The sequence below is a fragment of the Pseudophryne corroboree genome, chromosome 6 (assembly GCF_028390025.1).
Source record: "Pseudophryne corroboree isolate aPseCor3 chromosome 6, aPseCor3.hap2, whole genome shotgun sequence".
Taxonomy (NCBI): Eukaryota; Metazoa; Chordata; class Amphibia; order Anura; family Myobatrachidae; genus Pseudophryne; species Pseudophryne corroboree.
In genome coordinates, this window is record NC_086449.1 from 720,958,109 (window position 1) to 720,979,557 (window position 21,449).

The following is a 21,449-nucleotide window of genomic DNA, read 5'->3' on the forward strand; positions in this document are numbered from 1 at the left end:
CCTTCTTTTCCTTCATCCTCTGATTCAAGTATTGACCCACAAATACAAGCTGTGATGACCAGCTTACTGGAAGGTGTACAGTCTGCTTTTAATCAGGAACTCTCCAAAGCGGTCTCGGAATTTAAATCAGAAATCGCAGCGTTGGGGACCAGGAGGAAAATTTACTAAAATGGGAGTTCTATTTAATATGGGATGTTGTCCATAGCAACCAATCAGATTCTACTTTTCATTTATCTAACACCTTCTAGAAGATAATACCTGGAATCTGATTGGTTGCTATGGGCATCATCCCATCTTAAATAGAACTCCCATCTTAGTAAATTTACCCCCAGTACTGATGCTTTGGAAACTAAAACTAATGATCTCTATCGTTCACAACAACGTATGGACTCGGAACTTACTCGGCTTCATGATGAGCTTGAACTATTTAAGGAGAAGCAGGAAGACCAAGAAAATCGCTCCAGGTGCAACAATCTTCGTATTCGCCATGTCGTGGAATCCGTGTCTGATGATTCTCTGCAGTCCTTTCTTAAAGATTTCTTCCAACATCTGGTGCCGGACCTCTCTGACGATGATTGCCTATGCGACAGGACTCACAAAGCTTTAAGAGGCAAACCTTCGGCAACTCAACCTCCTAGAGATGTTATTGTACGCCTACACTACTATAAGTCCAAAGAACAAATTCTGTTCTCTACCCGAGACTCTCCCTCTATATTATTCCGAGGCATGCAATTGCAAATATTCCAAGACCTGGCTCCTTCTATCATGAAGATCCTTCGCCAATACAACATCCACTACAGATGGGGATTCCCCTTTCTTCTCCAGGTCTTTTCCAACAACACCATGTATCCAGCAAAGACTCTGGCTCAAGGTCAGGACTTGTTTGCCAAATTAGATCTACTTCCGGCCTCTCCTCACACCTCCTCATCCCCGGCTTCCCCTATAGTTCGGCTTCCGAAGCCGCCAATGGTGAAATGGTCAAAAGTGGGCCGCCAGCATTCGAGGGATACAGATCCCCCCGATCTCACTTGGTCACTTGCCATTCCTCCATCACCCATTGCAGTTTTTGGACACATTTATTTCCGTGACTGATTTAGTCGTGACCCCTGATTGCCAGGTTCCCGCCATATCCTTTTTTTTCTTCTTTCAGGGTGACCCGATACAGGACCACTCTGCTGCATTTGTTCAGTTTCGTAAAAATTATATTAAACTATTTTGAACATGTTGTTTTTGATAACTCACATTTTTTCATACGTTTATTTACTGATACTGATTAGGTTTATCTGTGTTTGATATACTGCATTCTCCCTTATTTCTTTCCCACCCCCTTTCTCTTCCCTTGTCCTCCACTTCCTTCTACCCCTCTCCCTCCCCCTTTTTTCCCACCCCTCTTCTCCCCACCTATATTGTTATCACGATTATCCCGTCTCTCCCTACGAGTAGGGACTGCTTCTGATGTGTCGGGTACCCCCGACGAGTTTGGGGCCAGGATGTTCTGGTCATATTAGTTCTAAATTTTTGCCACCCCCATGCACCCTCTACCATTAATGATTGTTGTTGATATATTGTTTTATGTAGCGGTCCTCGAGCGGGACCCATTTCTTCAGGGTTGTTGCCCCTTTGGGCGCTTTCTGTCTTCTTCTCTTTTCGTATTATATTCTCATTTTGCCTCTCTCTTTTCTCTTTCTTTTCTTTGGCTCTGGTGTGGATTCTCTGTGAATATTTTTCTTCTTCATTTCATTTTTTGGCAGTTCATCCCATTTGAAGTTAACATTTCAACCCACCTCCCATTATGGCTTTGAAACTACTCTCTGTTAATGTTAATGGGCTTAACTCCCCTAAAAATCGTACTATAGTCCTTGGTGCCTGTAACAGGAAGAGGGCACATATTGTTTTCCTCCAGGAGACTCCTCTTACCGGTTCACATACCTAGCTAAAAGGTAAGCAATACTCCCAGACCTATTTTGCCTCCACTGATAAAAAGCGGGGAGTTGCGATCCTGTTTCACTGCCGGGTTCCTTTCATTCATGTTAAGACGATAGTAGATCCGGAAGGACGATACATAATGGTAATTGGTTCCTTACACTCAGACACATTCACATTTTGTCTCTGTTTATGCTCCTAACCAGGATAAAGCTCAGTTCATTAAGCACTTATTTCTCCGTCTTCACAAAATCGCGCAATATCACGTTATTCTGGGCGGCAATTTTAATACAGTTCTTGACCCATCCCTAGATAAATCTGGGAACTCAAGCTCCAAAAAAGACACTACTTTCTCTAGAGCATCTCTCATTCTTCTTCCCTTCAACAATTTAACCTCTGTGACTCCTGGAGGTTTTGCCATTCCTCGACCCGCGACTATACACGCTACTCGGCCCCCCACCAGCAATACTCGCGCATCCACATGCTTCACGTCTCACAGTCTCTTACCACGTCCTTAATGGATGCTGGCATAACTCCTTTTACGGGGACCGACCATGCGGGTGTCTACATTCTATTGGTTCTTCTGCAGGGTCCCCCTCCATCTTGCAAATGGCGATTAGATGACACATTGTTACTGCTCCCTTCGAGTGTAAATGACCTCAAAACAGTCTTCAAGCATTATTTTGAGGAAAACGATACCCCTGAAATTGCTCCTGGAATCGTATGGGAAGCCCACAAATCCGCTCTCCGTGGCCACATAATGGTAAAAACCTTTATTATGCGGAAAAAGATGACACAAGAGGTCTCATCTCTTGAAAGTCAAATCTCAACTTTATTAGCCCAACATAAACTTAACCCCACAACCACTCTTCTTGCTCAGATTGATAACCTTAAAGGACAGTTGAATACTCTCCTCTCCCGTCGCGCTGCCACTACTCTGTGGAAACTATGTCAAAGGTTTTATGACAAATCTGATAAAATCGACTCTCTGTTAGCCAACAAGCTACGGCGTAAGCAGGCCTTGGCCTCCATTGACAAACTCCATTCTACACTACAAGGCTTCACATACGATTCTAGAGTGATGGTTGGCAAATTTAGGGATTTTTTTTATAACTCCCTGTATAACCTGCCAGTGCCTTCTGCTTCTCCGCGCGACACTGAAGCTGTCCAATCATATTTGTCCAATACGTCCCTATCTTGTATAACTGACAGCCAATTGTCCGCATTGAATGCTGACATTAAACAAGAAGAGACTGTAGCTGCCATTAAAGCCATGTGACCCCGCGCTGCCCCAGGACCCTATGGTTTTACAGCCCAATACTACAAAACATTTGCGCCTGAACTTGCTCCCCGCATCACCTCTTTATTAATGGCAATCTGAATGGAGCCTCATTTGTACCCGCTTCATTGCAAGCTGACATAGCGGTAATCCCAAAACCTGATAGAGATCCCTCGAAATGTGCTAATTACCAGTCAATCTACTCAACGTAGACCTAAAGATCTATGCCAAAATCTTAGCACTGCGTCTTGCCACTTACCTTCCCCACTTCGTTCATCCAGACCAGGTGGGCTTTATTCCAGGTCGCCAAGCATCCGACAATACCAGGAGAGCCATAGACGTAATCCATTCTATCCATAAACAGAAACTTCCCTCGCTGATTTTAGCTTTAGATGCCGAGAAGGCATTCGACCGTATTTCATGGTCTTTTGCCTTTCAGGTTCTCCACAGAATGCGTTTTGCTGGTAGATTCCTCCAAGGTGTTCAGGCACTGTATCACTCTCCCTCAGCCACAGTTTCAGTTAACCGCTTTACCTCTTCCCCTTTCGGGATTGCCAACGGTACCAGGCAGGGCTGCCCGCTCTCCCCCTTAATATTTGCCCTTATTATGGAACCCCTAGCTGCGAGGATACGTGCCAATGCGGACATTGCTGGTGTGCGAATAGGCCCAACTGAGCACAAAATTGCGCTCTATGCAGACGATGTCCTGATATCCCTGGGACAACTGGCCCAATCTCTGCAACCTCTCTTGACTGAAATAGACCTCTATTCCAAATTCTATGGTTATAAAATTAATCCAGACAAAACTGAAGTGCTTGATTTCTATGTTCCGGGCCTAACCAATTTAGCTCTCGAAGCTACCTTCCCGTTTAATTGGCATAAACGCAAACTTAAATACCTAGGTATCTATTTAACCCATCTGCATCACCAACTCTTTCAGGCTAACTTTCCCCGTGTTCTAGACCAAGTCAAATCAGGCCTGCTCTCGTGGTCTTCTGTATTTATATCATGAATAGGACGAATTAATTTGGTGAAGTTGAACGTGCTACCTAGACTTCTTTATCTTTTCCAAACACGCCCAATCTTCATCCCCTCTTATGTATTTAAATTTTTAAGATTCCAGTCCTTTCGTTTTATTTGGGCTAACAAGCATCCCCGAATCCGCTTACGACTGTTACAGCGCCCTAGTCTTGGTGGAGGTCTGGGTATTCCAGATTTTAGACGTTATTATATTGCAGTGCAATTGACTCCCTGTGTAAATGGTGTAACCCTGGGGCACGGAAGGTCTGGACTGATATTGAGGCTGCTGAACTGGGCTTTCTTCTGTCTCCTCCCTTCTGTGGATCCCAAGGTCCAACTGGCTCAAAACTGTAGTCTCCCACCCGATCATATCCTACTCCTTAATTGATTGGGATCCAGCAAACAAAAAATACAGACTAGCCCCCACTCTATCTCCGATTGTGCCTCTCCTACGTAACCCTGCTTTTCCTCCAGGTATGCACAATACATAATTTCTCCCGTGGAAGAACAGGGGCGTGCTGTTTCTTAATGGTATCTCCACAAATGCTAATTTTCCTCAATTCTTTCAAATACAGGAGGATATATCCATTCCCACTAAACATTTTTTTGAATTCCTCCAAATTAGACATTTTCACTCTACTATGCACCCGATTATTACCAAACGGCCCCTGACTGCTTTTGAGGCAATGTGCCTTTAGACGTTCTTCCACTAGAGGCCTGATATCTCTTCTATACACATTACTTACTGACGATCCTTCCCCCCACCCTACCTCCTACGAGACGGCTTGGGGAAACCGACCTTCACACTACCCTGAGGATGAGTGGACGGAGATTTGGACCAATGCTGCCTCTAGTTTTATATGCGTTAAGATTAAAGAAAACACATACCAATTACTTTACAGATGGTACTACATCCCCTCTAAACTTTGCAAAATTTACCCTGGCTTTTCCGATAGGTGTTGGAGGGGTTGCGATACAGAAGGCTCCTTCATACATATGTGGTGGTCCTGCCGTAAATAGTTACTATGGAAGGATGTAATCGCCTACCTAACAATTTTATTACAACTGCCTATCCCGTACGACCCTAAGTTTTTTCTTTTGTCATTATGTGTCCCAACTTTATCCAGGTAGCAAAACCAATTGCTGCGTCATGTGGTCTCTGCGACCACCTGCCAAATTGCAATGGACTGGAAACGTGCAGAGGCTCCCTCCATTCATTCTATATTAGCTCGTATTTGGTACATGTACCGTGTGGAATATATGACTAGCATCATTAAAAATTTTTAACTCCGTATGGTCCCCATGGATCTCCCTCCAGCGAGTTGCCTCCCCATTCACTTTCTGATGTGCTGTCCTGTTTTCAGGTTTCACCAAATATTATTTCACTTTTTCACAGAGGATCCACCCTCTCTATCTTTTTCCCTTCTCTGTTCCTCTTCTATCTTCTATTGGCCTCTTCCTTTGCTCCTTTTAACTACCACCTCGTTTTAACTCTATCCTCTTCCTTTCTCTTCTCTCTCCTTAAATTGTTAAAATGGATCATACTCATTATACTGTCTACATTGTCCTTTTCGATTTTATGCATTTGTTTTTATGTCTCTTGATTTTGACAACTGTATTATTGTAATGTGTTCTGATCCCCCTAATAAACAAATTCTTTAAAAAAAAAAAGTGCAGAGAGGTGCAAAAAAGTTTATAAGTAATGACGTCTGTGCATGTGATTGTCACATCAATTAGACTGATGTGAAGAAAGACCACATGCTGCAGCCCAAGACGCATAGACCTGTGACATATATGTACTGCCAGCGGAAGGATCATTCAGGTGAGCGTCCTTGACAGAATAGGGAGAGACGGAGGAAAGGAGAAGAAAGAGAAACGGGAAACTAGAGGGACAAGCAAAGAGTGCGGGAGGGGGAGAGAGAGATGAGGGAAGAGGGGGCATAGATGTGAAGAGGAAGGAGGAAAAAACATTTCAACAACTAGCGACCCAGTGAATGATGAGTACATTATCGTAGTATTAAATGTGTTGCATTTTACTTTCTTAAGCATGTCAGTTACTCACCTGCCTGCTTTGTCATTTAGCTGTTTGACCAGTTGAAGCTTCAGGAGTCAGGGCTACAATCCTCTCCAGAAACACGAAGCACCGTATCCAAGAGACTGGCGAGACCTACTCCACGTACAAGGGCACAACATGGAGACTGCACAGACAGGGCACTCCCCAGTAAAGATCCTAGGTTACGTGCCCAGCAGCCAGGCAAAAATATCACCATAGAGGATCAAACCAAAAAGGGAGTTTCTGGTGATAAACCCAGACAGCGGACTAAGCACCCGAAAGAGAAGATAGATTATCAGCAGGTGTACACACGCCACATGAATCAGGTTTTTATACGTGGAGAAAGCATCCTACTAGTGCATGTTCCAGAATGAAGCTTTGCTCAGTCTGCAATACAAGATGAATACTACAGTTTGTTGGACTCATCCTCAGGGACCTGTTGAGCAGTAAGATGCTTGCATATAGAGAAGAGCACAGGTCACATGCAGCATCTTATGAGAAAATTACCTTTGCTAAAGGAATCTTTGCCAAAATCATTGCTATTCGTATTCCTCAGTTTATAAGATGATTTGCAAATCAGTGTTGGTGATTTTATACTATCTTATGGTGGAGATACAGCCCATAGTAAAGCTGTTTTAAAATATGTCCTTGTCTACAGGAGTATGCAGAGAATTTAAAAGCACAGTAGACTGGCCTTTCACTTCCCCTGCTTACAAGCAGTGGCAACAGGTCTTGGCCGGGCAGCCAGCATCATTTATTGATGCAACCTGGGTGCAACTAACCCTTAGTGCTGCAGGGGAGCTCTGAAGTTTACATAATGTTCTTTCCACAATTATGTGTTAGAATACACCTGCATATCATCTTATCAGTTGGGGATACAATTAAAAAAAACAAAGGAAGAAAGCTTGTTTTAATTTGGAGCTAATTGCAATCCAGATTACTCCAGTTGTAGCCATAAATGTAATTGTTAATAATTAAATATCACTGTTCTTGTATAATATATAGTTTGTGTACACCGGCTCTCCTCGGGTATTGGTTTCTGATGATCATTCTTGCAGAATGTAGTGTTTTTGTGCTATGCAATGTTGTACTACCTACAGGAACAGAAAAATATGCACGCAGAATGCTAGCAATACCAAAATCAACAAAGCAGATGAGATAAATAGTGTTCACTCTAGGCTGTTTTAGCAGGGCGCCGCGCCCTGCCCGTTTTTTAGCAGGCAAAACCCGCCCTGCCCCTTTTGCGGCGCCCTGCTAGAACAGCCGCCCGCTTCCTGCCCTCCCGGCGTGTATAGATGCCGTGCGCATGCGCGCGGCATCCATTCACGCATTGGGAGAGAGCTGGGGGAAGCCCAGCACCGACGGAGGTGCTGGGCACGCCCCCAACAGTGACGTCGCCGGCCACAGACGCTCTCTATAGCAGCGTCTGTGGGCCGCACCGCCCCCTAAAATGACGTAGGCGTGGCCACGCCCCCGTTTCGGCCGCGCGCACGCACAAATGTGCCCCCGGAGTCCGGCGCCCTGCCCCTTTTCACTCCTAGAGTGAACACTAGATAAATGCATTCTGTCTGATGTGTAACTAAAATCCCAGCATGAAACATTCCACAACTACCAAACAGACACAAGTTGCATATACAGGGAGTTCAAAACGCCCCTCCACAGTGACTGTAGTATGGCAACACAATTGTTTTTAAACATTTTATTTCAGTGAAATATAAGAGAAGTCCCTATACTTGGTTGAATATTCATCTATTTTGGGAAGGCACTGGGGCAGCTGTGTGTGTGTGTGTGTGTATATGTATGTGTGTATGTATGTATATATACATATATATATATATATATATATAAAATACATGCGCACACACCGTGCTGTAGACCTTGGCCCTGTGTTTGACACTTTTTCATCCTATGTTGGGAGGTTTAAGTTTACAGTACAAGTTACCTTAGCGGAGGGCGGGAGTAGAGGTATATCTTATAGGAGAGTAAGAATGTACATTTTGCCTTAACTGTTCTGTAGGATTACCCTCCTCTGTATTCCATATTCTATAATGTTAATGCCGGTGAATAAAACTGGTGTGGTTTAGTTATTACCACAATAAAGTGCCCTTTAATAGAATATGCATCATCATAGTCGTTTATTTTTTTCTTAATTTTCTCCTGTCTGAAACTGAGTGTATTTACTAAGGGGGTCATTCCGAGTTGTTCGCTCTGTATTTTTTTCTCGCAACGGAGCGATTAGTCGCTAATGCGCATGCGCAATGTCCGCAGTGCGACTGCGCCAAGTAAATTTGCTATGCAGTTAGGAATTTTACTCACGGCATTACAAGGTTTTTTCTTCGTTCTGGTGATCGTAGTGTGATTGACAGGAAGTGGGTGTTTCTGGGCGGAAACAGGCCGTTTTATGGGAGTGTGCGAAAAAACGCTACCGTTTCCGGGAAAAACGCGGGAGTGGCTGGAGAAACGGGGGAGTGTCTGGGCGAACGCTGGGTGTGTTTGTGACGTCAAACCAGGAACGACAAGCACTGAACTGATCGCAGATGCCGAGTAAGTTTGAAGCTACTCAGAAACTGCTAAGAAGTGTCTATTCGCAATTCTGCTAATCTTTCGTTCGCAATTTTGATAAGCTAAGATTCACTCCCAGTAGGCGGCGGCTTAGCGTGTGCAAAGCTGCTAAAAGCAGCTTGCGAGCGAACAACTCGGAATGACCCCCTAAATACAGTTTTTTGCAAGTATTACTATATACATTATTTTCTCCTGTCTGAAACTGAGTGTATTTACTAAATACATTTTTTTGCAAGTATTACTATACACATTTTAAATCCAGCTCTCAAAAACCAATCTTTAGTAAATATAGCCTTCCTTACTTTGTACGTTCTGGGATAAGGCTGTTATCGGCCATGATCTCTCTTGCCTTGAGGTGCCCTGACCTCCTTATTCCACATCAGAGCCTTCATATCATCTTTTCTAAAAACCTCAGTTCAGTTGTTGGAAATATTTAAACATTCTCAGAGTGGGGAACTTGAAACCAAGAAAAAGACTCTTGTCTGTAATGGAGAGAATTGGTTCTTGGTGATGTCCGGCTGTGTACGAGAGGATGGAAAGCTAGGAGAATGCACCGGGGGACTGGGGGGGGGGGAGCAGTGTCCGCCCTGCGGGGTCTTGAGCCACTGCCTCCGCTGACTGGACATTGAGCTCCAGAGGGGACAGATCGCGCCCCGCCACAGGGGAACTCTCACCACGGCAGCTAGCCGCCACCCCCTCAATGAGCTAAAGTGTGGCGAGTTAGTCACTGTCCCCCCTTACAAGCGGGGGGTCAGTGTGAAGAGGGCGACTTAAGGGTGGGAGCGCGGTATTAACCGCGCTCCCGTATGGCTCAGCGGTACTGCAGTGCGGCGCTGTGAGGGGCGCCCTGGGCCAGCAAGATACCCTACACTAACCATTTCCAGCCTGTCGGGGTCCGCGGATCTCAGCCAGCACAGAATTCCTCAGGCCAGTATAATCTTCAAGAGCGGGAAGACAGCGCCATTGAAGGGGCGGAGCTTCTCCTCGGAGCGGAACCAGCAGCGTTCAGCGCCATTTTTCCTGCCTGCAATCACTACCAGTACAACTCCAGCTATCTGTACGGTACCAGGGGGTTGTAGAAGGGGGGTGGGCTGTGTTATAGGCTGCGTCACCTATTAAGGGACACGTTCAGCGCGGGTTGGGGTTTCCCTTTACTCTTATAGCGCTGCATGTGGTTGGCTCCAATCTCTGTGTCTCTTTGCCATTCTTGGGGAGGGAAAACTCTGCCTAGTGAATACCCTGTGTGTTTGTGGGGTGTTTGGTGTGTGTGACAACATGTCTAGGGACACTGTTTCATATGCTGCAGAGGATTTGTCTTCACAGGAAGACTCCATACCATGTAATCAGGATTGCACTGTTGTAGCGCAGATCCCGGCTAGAGAGCCAGAATTGTTAGCCTATCTGAGGGAAACTGTTTCTCAGATTTCTTATAGGGTTGCTAGGACTGAGCATGCCACTCAGGTCCCACAATCCTCTATGGTTGTATGGTCTGATACTCTTTCCTCGGGGTCCCCTGCGGTACATTCTCAGAAACGTGCACTTGCATTACTTATGAAGGATGACACAGACACACTGATTCTGACACTGCAGATGGTGACGGGGATGTGTCTAGGGGGACAGCATCACTTGCTAAGGGGGTGCAGTTGATGATTGAAGCTGTACGGGATGTTCGCAAGGTGGATGCTACGCTGAAATCCATGTACACGGCTTCTGAGGCTATATTACGGCCTACTATAGCCTGTGCTTGGATTGCAAAAGCTATTGCCAGGTGGTCAATCACTCTGCAAGAGGAATCGACTACGACGGATAAAGGGGACGTTGATTTATTTTTACGCCATATTCAGGATTCTGCAGGATTTCTGGTAGATTCCATGAAGGACCTGGGTTCCATAGCTGCGGGGATCTCCTCCATGTCCGTCTCGGCTCGCAGGGGTCTCTAGCTGCGCCAATGGTCTGCGGACGCGGTATCCAGGTAGAGTGTGGAGGGCCTACCATATACAGGTCAGGCTCTCTTTGGGGAGGCGCTGGATGCGTGGATTGCCACGGCTACCGCGGGTAAGTCTACCTTTCTCCCCTCAGCTGCACCGGCTACGAAGAAGCCTTTTACACCAGCCACGTCACAGTCCTTTTGGCCCGCAAGGTCTAGAAAGAACAAGCCTTCGAACACCTTCTTCAGAGAGGTGGTCGTGCCAAGGGAAAGAAACCTGCTTCTGCAGGTTCCCAAGCCCAAAAGCCCGCTTCTGATACCACGAAGTCCTCCGCATGATGGTGGACAGCTAGGCCTGGAGGAAGGTCGGGTGGGGGCAAGACTCCGGCAGTTCAGCCACGTCTGGGTGTCGTCAGGTCTGGACCCCTGGGTCCTGGACATAGTGTCCAGGGGGTACAGACTGGAGTTTTTTAAGATTCCCCACTTCACCGTTTCTTCAAGTCAGGCTTGCCAGCTCTGCTGGCAGACAGAACAATTCTTCTGGCCATCAGAAAATTAGTGACGGCAGAGGTCATTGTTCCTGTTCCACCTCAGCAGTGGAACAAGGGTTATTATTCAAACCTTTTTGTGGTACCAAAACCGGATGGTTCGGTACGGCCTATTCTGAATTTAAAGTCTTTGAACCCTTATCTCAGGGAGTTCAAATTCAAGATGGAATCTCTGAGAGCTGCCATCTCAGGACTAACGGAAGGGGAGTTCCTGGTGTTGCTGGACATCAAGGATGCTTACATTCCCATTTGGTCGCCGCATCAGGCTTACCTCAGGTTTGCACTGTTGGACGATCACTATCAATTCCAGGCGCTGACGTTTGGCCTCTCCACAGCACCAAGGATCTTCACCAAGGTGATGGTGGAGATGATGGTTCTCCTCCGCAAACAGGGGGTGAACATAATTCCATATCTGGATGACCTCCTGATCAAGGCGTCGTCCAGGGAGAGGTTGTTGCGATCCATCGCGCTCATGACACAGCTGCTCAGGAAGCACGGTTGGATCCTGAATCTTCCAAAGTCTCATCTGGAGCCGACAAGGAGGCTGTCTTTCCTGGGAATGATCCTCGACACGGAAGTGCAGAGGGTTTTTCTCCCGGTGGAGAAAGCACTGGTGATTCAAACAATGGTCCGGGATGTCTTAAAGCCTACCTGAGTATCGGTTCATCAATGCATCCGGGGAAGGTGGTTGCCTCCTACGAGGCTCTGTAATACGGCATGTTTCATGCTCGACCTTTTCAGCTGGACCTATTGGACCAGTGGTCGGGCTCTCACCTACACATGCACAAGAGGATACGCCTGTCTCCGAAAGCCAGGATTTCACTCCTCTGGTGGCTACAACTGGATCCTTTTAACCACAGATGGAAGTCTAAGAGGTTGGGGAGCAGTCGCTCTGGGCTTTCAGGGAAGATGGTCGAATCAGGAATCCCTTCTCCCAATAAACATCCTGGAGCTAAGGGCCGTGTACAACGCCCTTCTGCAAGCAGCACACCTTCTACAGGATTGGGCTGTTCAGGTGCAGTCGGACAACGTGACCACGGTGGCCTACATAAACCGACAAGGCAGAACGAAGAGCAGGGCTGCCATGTCAGAGGTGACAAGAATCCTCCTCTGGGCAGAAAGACACGCGGTGACGTTGTCAGCGATCTTCCTTCCGGGAGTAGACAACTGGAAAGCAGACTTCCTCAGCCGCCACAATCTTCATCCGGGGGAGTGGGGCCTCCACCCGGAGGTGTTCGAGGAGGTAACCGGTTGGTGGGGGATTCCTCACATAATCATGATGGCCTCCCGCCTCAACAAGAAGCTGGGGAGGTACTGTTCCAGGTCGAGGGACCCGCAGGCAGTGGCGGTGGACGCACTGGTAACACCGTGGGTGTTCACGTCAGTGTATGTGTTTCCTCCACTTCCTCTGATACCAAAGGTTCTTCAGCTGGTAAGAAGCACAAAGGTTCTGGCAATCCTCATTGCTCCGGACTGGCCAAGAAGGGCTTGGTACGCGGACCTGCTGGATATTCTGCTGGAGGATCCAAGGCCCTTACCTCTTCGGGAGGATCTGCTACTGCAGGGGCCGTTCGCTTATCAAGACTTACCACGGCTACGTTTGACGGCATGGCGGTTGAACGCCAGATCTTAGCTCGGAAGTGTATCCCAAGTGAGGTCATTCCTACCCTGATACAGGCTAGGAAGGGGGTAACGTCTAAACATTACCATCGCATTTTGAAAAAATATGTTTCTTGGTGTGAGTCCAAGAAGTTTCCTGCGGTGGAGTTTCAACTTGGACGTTTTCTCCTTTTCCTGCAAGCAGGGGTGGATATGGGACTGAGATTGGGCTCCATCAAGGTCCAGATCTCTGCTTTGTCTATCTTCTTCCAAAAATAATTGGCTGTCCTCCCTGAGGTTCAGACCATTTTGAAAGGGGTTCTGCACATCCAGCCTCCCTTTGTGGTGCCAACGGCACCCTGGTATCTATTATTATTATTATTATTATTAGATGTGGTGTTGCAGTTCCTGCAATCAGCTTGGTTTGAGCCTCTGCAGGAGGCTGTTCTCAAGTTTCTCACGTGGAAGGCGGTCACTTTGTTGGCCTTGGCTTCTGCACGACGCATGTCGGAATTGGGGCTTCATCTTGTAAAAGCCCCTATCTGATCTTCCATGAAGACAGGGCCGAACTTAGGACTCGTCCGCAGTTCCTGCCTAAGTTTGTATCAGCTTTCCATATCAACCAACCTATTGTGGTACCAGTGGCTACTGACTCCTCCATTGCTTCAAAGGCCTTGGATGTAGTGAGGACTTTGAAGATTTATGTGCAGAGGACGGCTCGACATCGGAAAAGTGACTCTCTGTTTGTCCTCTATGATCCCAAGAAAATTAGGTGTCCTGCTTCTAAGCAGTCGATTTCACTCTGGATCAGGTTCACTATCCAGCATGCTTATTCCACGCCAGGATTGTCGTGTCCAAAATCTGTAAAGGCCCACTCTACTTGTAAAGTGGGCTCTTCCTGGGCGGCTGCCCGGGGTGTTTCGGCAGTTCAACTTTGCTGAGCTGCTACTTGGTCTGTATCGAACACGTTTGCCAGGTTTTTCAAGTTCGATACTTTGGCCTCTGATGACCTCGTTTGGTCAAGCAGTCTTGCAGGAGCCTTCGCGCTCTCCCTCCCGTACTGGGAGCTTTGGTACATCCCGATGGTACTAATATGGACCCCAGAATCCTCTAGGACGTAAGAGAAAATAGTATTTTAATTACCTACCGGTAAGTCCTTTTCTCGTAAACCGTAGAGGATGCTGGACGCCCGCCCAGCGCTGCGTTTTCCTGCATTGGTTTTATAGTGCAGTACTGCCTGGTTCCTAGGTAAGTTCTGCGTTATTTACTGTTTCAGCTGTTGCTGAGTTGTTCCGGCATGTTAGCCGGATTTGCATGTTATGTGAGCTGGTATGAATCTCGCCACTATCTGTGTAATTCCTTCTCTCAAAGTATGTCGTCTCCTCGGGCACAGTTTCTAGACTGAGCCTGGTAGGAGGGGCATAGAGGGAGGAGCCAGCCCACACTATCAAACTCTTAAAGTGCCAATGGCTCCTGGTGGACCCATCTATACCCCATGGTACTAATATGGACCCCAGCATCCTCTACGGACTACAAGAAAAGGATTTACCGGTAGGTAATTCAAATCCTATTTTCTTTTTATATACTCTGTAAGGCAGGCATGTCCAAACTGCTGCCCTCCAGCTGTTGTAAAACTACATATCCCTGCATGCCCTGACACAGTTTTGCTGTTCAGAGAATGCTAAAGCTCTGTCAGGGAATGCTGGGATGTGTAGTTTCTCAACAGCTGGAGGGCCGTAGTTTGGACATGCCTGCTGTAAGGTGTTGCGGACCCCTTGTAACACCATATCAGTAAAGTATAATAATATGATTAGATGCAATCGGGTATATGCACAAAATGTAATTATTTAGGCTTCATAGACTTTTGAACATTTGATTGATTTTTGTGATAGAGTTACACCAGTCCTTGGGACACATTAATGGTGTACGAGCCCTTAAGTTACATATTGTGACAAGGATCACATACACCGGATATACATTTCCAAATGCAGGGTTTCTTTTTCCACAGCTTTCACAGACAGCAGTTCATAAGCAGGTTACAGGTCACAACAGTTTACGGCAAGATTTTGCAAAATACAAGTATCACAGTGTTCCAGGACCCCTAACAGTAGTCACCCCCTGGCCTATCACCCGGGCGACTAGTTCACCATCAGGAGCCCTGAACTCTGTTCCCAGCAGATGTTTGAGCCAAGCTCTCAGGTGCTGCTGATTACCTGTATGTTGTTCCCAGCAGGTTGCACAACCCAGACAAGACCTGCTAAACACAATACACTCCGGTTACCAGGTGGTGAGTATTGCCTCTCCACTGCGGCACTGTGGCCTCCTTGTCACAATATTTAAAAATATATTTTTGATAAAACATATGTAATTATTACAACAAAATTTGAAGTTAATTGGAAAAAAAATAAAATGGAAATTTACAAGTACTTATCTTCTGACCGTCTTGATCAATGTTTCCCAACATCGCTCCTCAAGGAACACTAAGGGCCGGATTCAAATTATATCGCACCCACTATCTCCTGTATAAAGTGACGGGAGATAGAGGGGCTATATGCAAATATGCCCCATTATCGCGCTGATAGTGCTCATTACAGTCTGCTTTAGCAGCGGCAAGCGCCTAAACCCGAGTAAAGTAATGGGCGTGATCATGAAGAGACCTGTTTGGGCGCCCAAACGGGTCTCTTCACGCACATTTCAGCTCGCTACCTCTGGGGGTAGCGAGTTGAATATGAAGTTGTTGCGCCTATCGGCAGTAACATTAGAGTACCGCGGGCGGGCGCAATAGGGGGCGGAAGGGACAGGCGCACATTTAAATCCTGCCCTAAGAGTTCAGGTTTTAAGGATACCCATGCTTGAGCACAGATGGTGAAATCAAAACTGCTGTTCTAATTACGGTACTTGTGCTCAAGAATGGCTATCCTGAAAACACTGTTAGTGTACATTGAGGAGCGAGGTTAGGAAATACTGGTTTAGAGATTTGACAGTAACAAGATTAAAAAATGAGAGGTGACACTGATAAAAACCTCTTAGAACAGATTTAGGAAATTTTCGTTTCTTGATCAATTTCCATTAAGATCAATGTCTTCCGTGTTACGAATGCTCTATTTGTGTCACCAGCTGCCTGAGATGCTCCAGACAGACCTGCATCTCCTATATCAGGCTGCTAAGCCCCACCACACCTTCTGTGCATGCACAGACTAATTGGAGAAGTGCAGGGAACATTCCATGGTCATGTGCGTGTATGCAAATGAACAGGCTGATACATGATTTATGGATTTAATAATGTTCTGAGTGCCCCTTACATTTTAATCAGTTGCAACATCCTTTTTAATATTCAATTACTTTATTAACTAATTAGGTCACTTGCAGACAAAGGGTGATCTGTATTCCGGCAGCAGAAAAAGCCGTTAATCTTGTCTTGTCTCCTAATTAAGGGACCAGAGAAACTTCTGCACTGAAGAAAAGGTCATAGCGAGATTTGGGGCTTATTGGTCTCTGTGTGGTCAGCAAGGTTGGCATTTGTGATGTATTTGTGGTAATGATCTGTAAACAAACCAGAAGAATCAAACCTAGCACAGTAATCATGACCCTAATGGTAGCAAAATAGGAGTCCGTGCGTTCATGACATAACTTCCTGTAGTGACACTAATTTATTTAGCACCATATTTATACTAGGGATGTGCACTTGAAATTTTTCGGGTTTTGTGTTTTGGTTTTGGGTTCGGTTCCGCGGCCGTGTTTTGGGTTCGACCGCGTTTTGGCAAAACCTCACCGAATTTTTTTTGTCGGATTCAAGTGTGTTTTGGATTCGGGTGTTTTTTTAAAAAAACCCTAAAAAACAGCTTAAATCATAGAATTTGGGGGTCATTTTGATCCCAAAGTATTATTAACCTCAAAAACCATAATTTCCACTCATTTTCAGTCTATTCTGAATACCTCACACCTCACAATATTATTTTTAGTCCTAAAATTTGCACCAAGGTCGCTGGATGACTAAGCTAAGCGACCCTAGTGGCCGACACAAACACCTGGCCCATCTAGGAGTGGCACTGCAGTGTCACGCAGGATGGCCCTTCCAAAAAACACTCCCCAACAGCACATGACGCAAAGAAGAAAAAAAGAGGCGCAATGAGGTAGCTGTGTGAGTAAGCTAAGCGACCCTAGTGGCCGACACAAACACCTGGCCCATCTAGGAGTGGCACTGCAGTGTCACGCAGGATGGCCCTTCCAAAAAACACTCCCCAAACAGCACATGATGCAAAGAAGAAAAAAAGAGGCGCAATGAGGTAGCTGTGTGAGTAAGCTAAGCGACCCTAGTGGCCAACACAAACACCTGGCCCATCTAGGAGTGGCACTGCAGTGTCACGCAGGATGGCCCTTCCAAAAAACACTCCCCAAACAGCACATGACGCAAAGAAGAAAAAAAGAGGCGCAATGAGGTAGCTGTGTGAGTAAGATAAGCGACCCTAGTGGCCGACACAAACACCTGGCCCATCTAGGAGTGGCACTGCAGTGTCACGCAGGATGGCCCTTCCAAAAAACACTCCCCAAACAGCACATGACGCAAAGAAGAAAAAAAGAGGCGCAATGAGGTAGCTGTGTGAGTAAGCTAAGCGACCCTAGTGGCCGACACAAACACCTGGCCCATCTAGGAGTGGCACTGCAGTGTCACGCAGGATGGCCCTTCCAAAAAACACTCCCCAAACAGCACGACGCAAATAAAAATGAAAGAAAAAAGAGGTGCAAGATGGAATTGTCCTTGGGCCCTCCCACCCACCCTTATGTTGTATAAACAGGACATGCACACTTTAACCAACCCATCATTTCAGTGACAGGGTCTGCCACACGACTGTGACTGAAATGACGGGTTGGTTTGGACCCCCACCGAAAAAGAAGCAATTAATCTCTCCTTGCACAAACTGGCTCTACAGAGGCAAGATGTCCACCTCATCATCATCCTCCGATATATCACCGTGTACATCCCGCTCCTCACAGATTATCAATTCGTCCCCACTGGAATCCATCATCTCAGCTCCCTGTGTACTTTGTGGAGGCAATTGCTGCTGGTCAATGTCTCCACGGAGGAATTGATTATAATTAATTTTAATGAACATCATCTTCTCCACATTTTCTGGAAGTAACCTCGTACGCAGATTGCTGACAAGGTGAGCGGCGGCACTAAACACTCTTTCGGAGTACACACTTGTGGGAGGGCAACTTAGGTAGAATAAAGCCAGTTTGTGCAAGGGCCTCCAAATTGCCTCTTTTTCCTGCCAGTATAAGTACGGACTGTCTGACGTGCCTACTTGGATGCGGTCACTCATATAATCCTCCACCATTCTTGCAATGGTGAGAGAATCATATGCAGTGACAGTAGACGACATGTCCGTAATCGTTGTCAGGTCCTTCAGTCCGGACCAGATGTCAGCATCAGCAGTCGCTCCAGACTGCCCTGCATCACCGCCAGCGGGTGGGCTCGGAATTCTGAGCCTTTTCCTTGCACTCCCAGTTGCGGGAGAATGTGAAGGAGGAGATGTTGACAGGTCGCGTTCCGCTTGACTTGACAATTTTCTCACCAGCAGGTCTTTGAACTCCAGCAGACTTGTGTCTGCCGGAAAGAGAGATCCAAGGTAGGTTTTAAATCTAGGATCGAGCACGGTGGCCAAAATGTAGTGCTCTGATTTCAACAGATTGACCACCCGTGAATCCTTGTTAAGCGAATTAAGGGCTCCATCCACAAGTCCCACATGCCTAGCGGAATCGCTCCCTTTTAGCTCCTCCTTCAATGCCTCCAGCTTCTTCTGCAAAAGCCTGATGAGGGGAATGACCTGACTCAGGCTGGCAGTGTCTGAACTGACTTCACGTGTGGCAAGTTCAAAAGGTTGCAGAACCTTGCACAACGTTGAAATCATTCTCCACTGCGCTTGAGACAGGTACATTCCACCTCCTATATCGTGCTCAATTGTATAGGCTTGAATGGCCTTTTGCTGCTCCTCCAACCTCTGAAGCATATAGAGGGTTGAATTCCACCTCGTTACCACTTCTTGCTTCAGATGATGGCAGGGCAGGTTCAGGCGTTTTTGGTGGTGCTCCAGTCTTCTGTACGTGGTCCCTGTACGCCGAAAGTGTCCCGCAATTCTTCTGGCCACCGACAGCATCTCTTGCACGCCCCTGTCGTTTTTAAAAAAATTCTGCACCACCAAATTCAAGGTATGTGCAAAACATGGGACGTGCTGGAATTTGCCCATATTTAATGCACACACAATATTGCTGGCGTTGTCCGATGCCACAAATCCACAGGAGAGTCCAATTGGAGTAAGCCATTCCGCGATGATCTTCCTCAGTTGCCGTAAGAGGTTTTCAGCTGTGTGCGTATTCTGGAAACCGGTGATACAAAGCGTAGCCTGCCTAGGAAAGAGTTGGCGTTTGCGAGATGCTGCTACTGGTGCCGCCGCTGCTGTTCTTGCGGCGGGAGTCCATACATCTACCCAGTGGGCTGTCACAGTCATATAGTCCTGACCCTGCCCTGCTCCACTTGTCCACATGTCCGTGGTTAAGTGGACATTGGGTACAACTGCATTTTTTAGGACACTGGTGAGTCTTTTTCTGACGTCCGTGTACATTCTCGGTATCGCCTGCCTAGAGAAGTGGAACCTAGATGGTATTTGGTAACGGGGGGCACACTGCCTCAATAAATTGTCTAGTTCCCTGTGAACTAACGGCGGATACCGGACGCACGTCTAACACCAACATAGTTGTCAAGGCCTCAGTTATCCGCTTTGCAACAGGATGACTGCTGTGATATTTCATCTTCCTCGCAAAGGACTGTTGGACAGTCAATTGCTTGGTGGAAGTAGTAAAAGTGGGCTTACGACTTCCCCTCTGGGATGACCATCGACTCCCAGCAGCAACAACAGCAGCGCCAGCAGCAGTAGGCGTTACACGCAAGGATGCATCGGAGGAATTCCAGGCAGGAGAGGACTCGTCAGACTTGCCAGTGACATGGCCTGCAGGACTATTGGCATTCCTGGGGAAGGAGGAAATTGACACTGAGGGAGTTGGTGGGGTGGTTTGCGTGAGCTTGGTTACAAGAGGAAGGGATTTACTGGTCAGTGGACTGCTTCCGCTGTCGCCCAAAGTTTTTGAACTTGTCACTGACTTATTATGAATGCGCTGCAGGTGACGTATAAGGGAGGATGTTCCGAGGTGGTTAACGTCCTTACCCCTACTTATTACAGCTTGACAAAGGCAACACACGGCTTGACAAATGTTGTCCGCATTTCTGGTGAAATACTTCCACACCGAAGAGCTGATTTTTTTGGTATTTTCACCAGGCATGTCAACGGCCCTATTCCTCCCACGGACAACAGGTGTCTCCCCGGGTGCCTGACTTAAACAAACCACCTCACCATCAGAATCCTCCTTGTCAATTTCCTCCCCAGCGCCAGCAACACCCATATCCTCCTCATCCTGGTGTACTTCAACACTGACATCTTCAATCTGACTATCAGGAACTGGACTGCGGGTGCTCCTTCCAGCACTTGCAGGGGGCGTGCAAATGGTGGAAGGCGCATGCTCTTCACGTCCAGTGTTGGGAAGGTCAGGCATCGCAACCGACACAATTGGACTCTCCTTGTGGATTTGGGATTTCGAAGAACGCACAGTTCTTTGCGGTGCTTTTGCCAGCTTGAGTCTTTTCAGTTTTCTAGCGAGAGGCTGAGTGCTTCCATCCTCATGTGAAGCTGAACCACTAGCCATGAACATAGGCCAGGGCCTCAGCCGTTCCTTGCCACTCCGTGTGGTAAATGGCATATTGGCAAGTTTACGCTTCTCCGACGACAATTTTATTTTAGATTTTGGAGTCCTTTTTTTACTGATATTTGGTGTTTTGGATTTTACATGCTCTGTACTATGACATTGGGCATCGGCCTTGGCAGACGACGTTGCTGGCATTTCATCGTCTCGGCCATGACTAGTGGCAGCAGCTTCAGCACGAGGTGGAAGTGGATCTTGATCTTTCCCTAATTTTGGAACCTCAACATTTTTGTTCTCCATATTTTAATAGGCACAACTAAAAGGCACCTCAGGTAAACAATGGAGATGGATGGATACTAGTATACTTATGGATGGACGAGCGACTGCCGACACAGAGGTAGCTACAGCCGTGGACTACCGTACTGTGTCTGCTGCTAATATAGACTGGATGATAATGAGATGAAATCAATATATATATATATAATATCACTAGTACTGCAGCCGGACAGGTATATATATTTATTATGTAATGACTGATGACGGACCTGCTGGACACTGTCAGCTCAGCAGCACCGCAGACTGCTACAGTAAGCTACTATAGTAGTATGTATAAAGAAGAAAGAAAAAAAAAAAAACCACGGGTAGGTGGTATACAATATTATATATATATTATATACAATTATATATATATATATATATATATATATATACATATTAAACTGGTGGTGACTGGTGGTCCGGTCACTGGTCACACTATCAGCAACTTGCAAGTAGTACTCCTAA

The 21,449-nt window shown here is 46.6% G+C and overlaps 1 protein-coding gene across 1 annotated transcript in view; it reads left to right on the plus strand.

The window, feature by feature from the left end:
* LSM11 (LSM11, U7 small nuclear RNA associated) overlaps nucleotides 1-8,391 on the plus strand; it is a 41,330-nt gene extending 32,939 nt beyond the window's left edge. The window contains exon 4 of the mRNA XM_063928396.1: nucleotides 6,305-8,391. Within this exon, the coding sequence (XP_063784466.1) occupies nucleotides 6,305-6,649 (345 nt within the window). The 3' untranslated portion in view covers nucleotides 6,650-8,391. The remainder of the gene's footprint in view (nucleotides 1-6,304) is intronic.
* The last annotated feature ends 13,058 nt before the right edge of the window (nucleotides 8,392-21,449 follow it).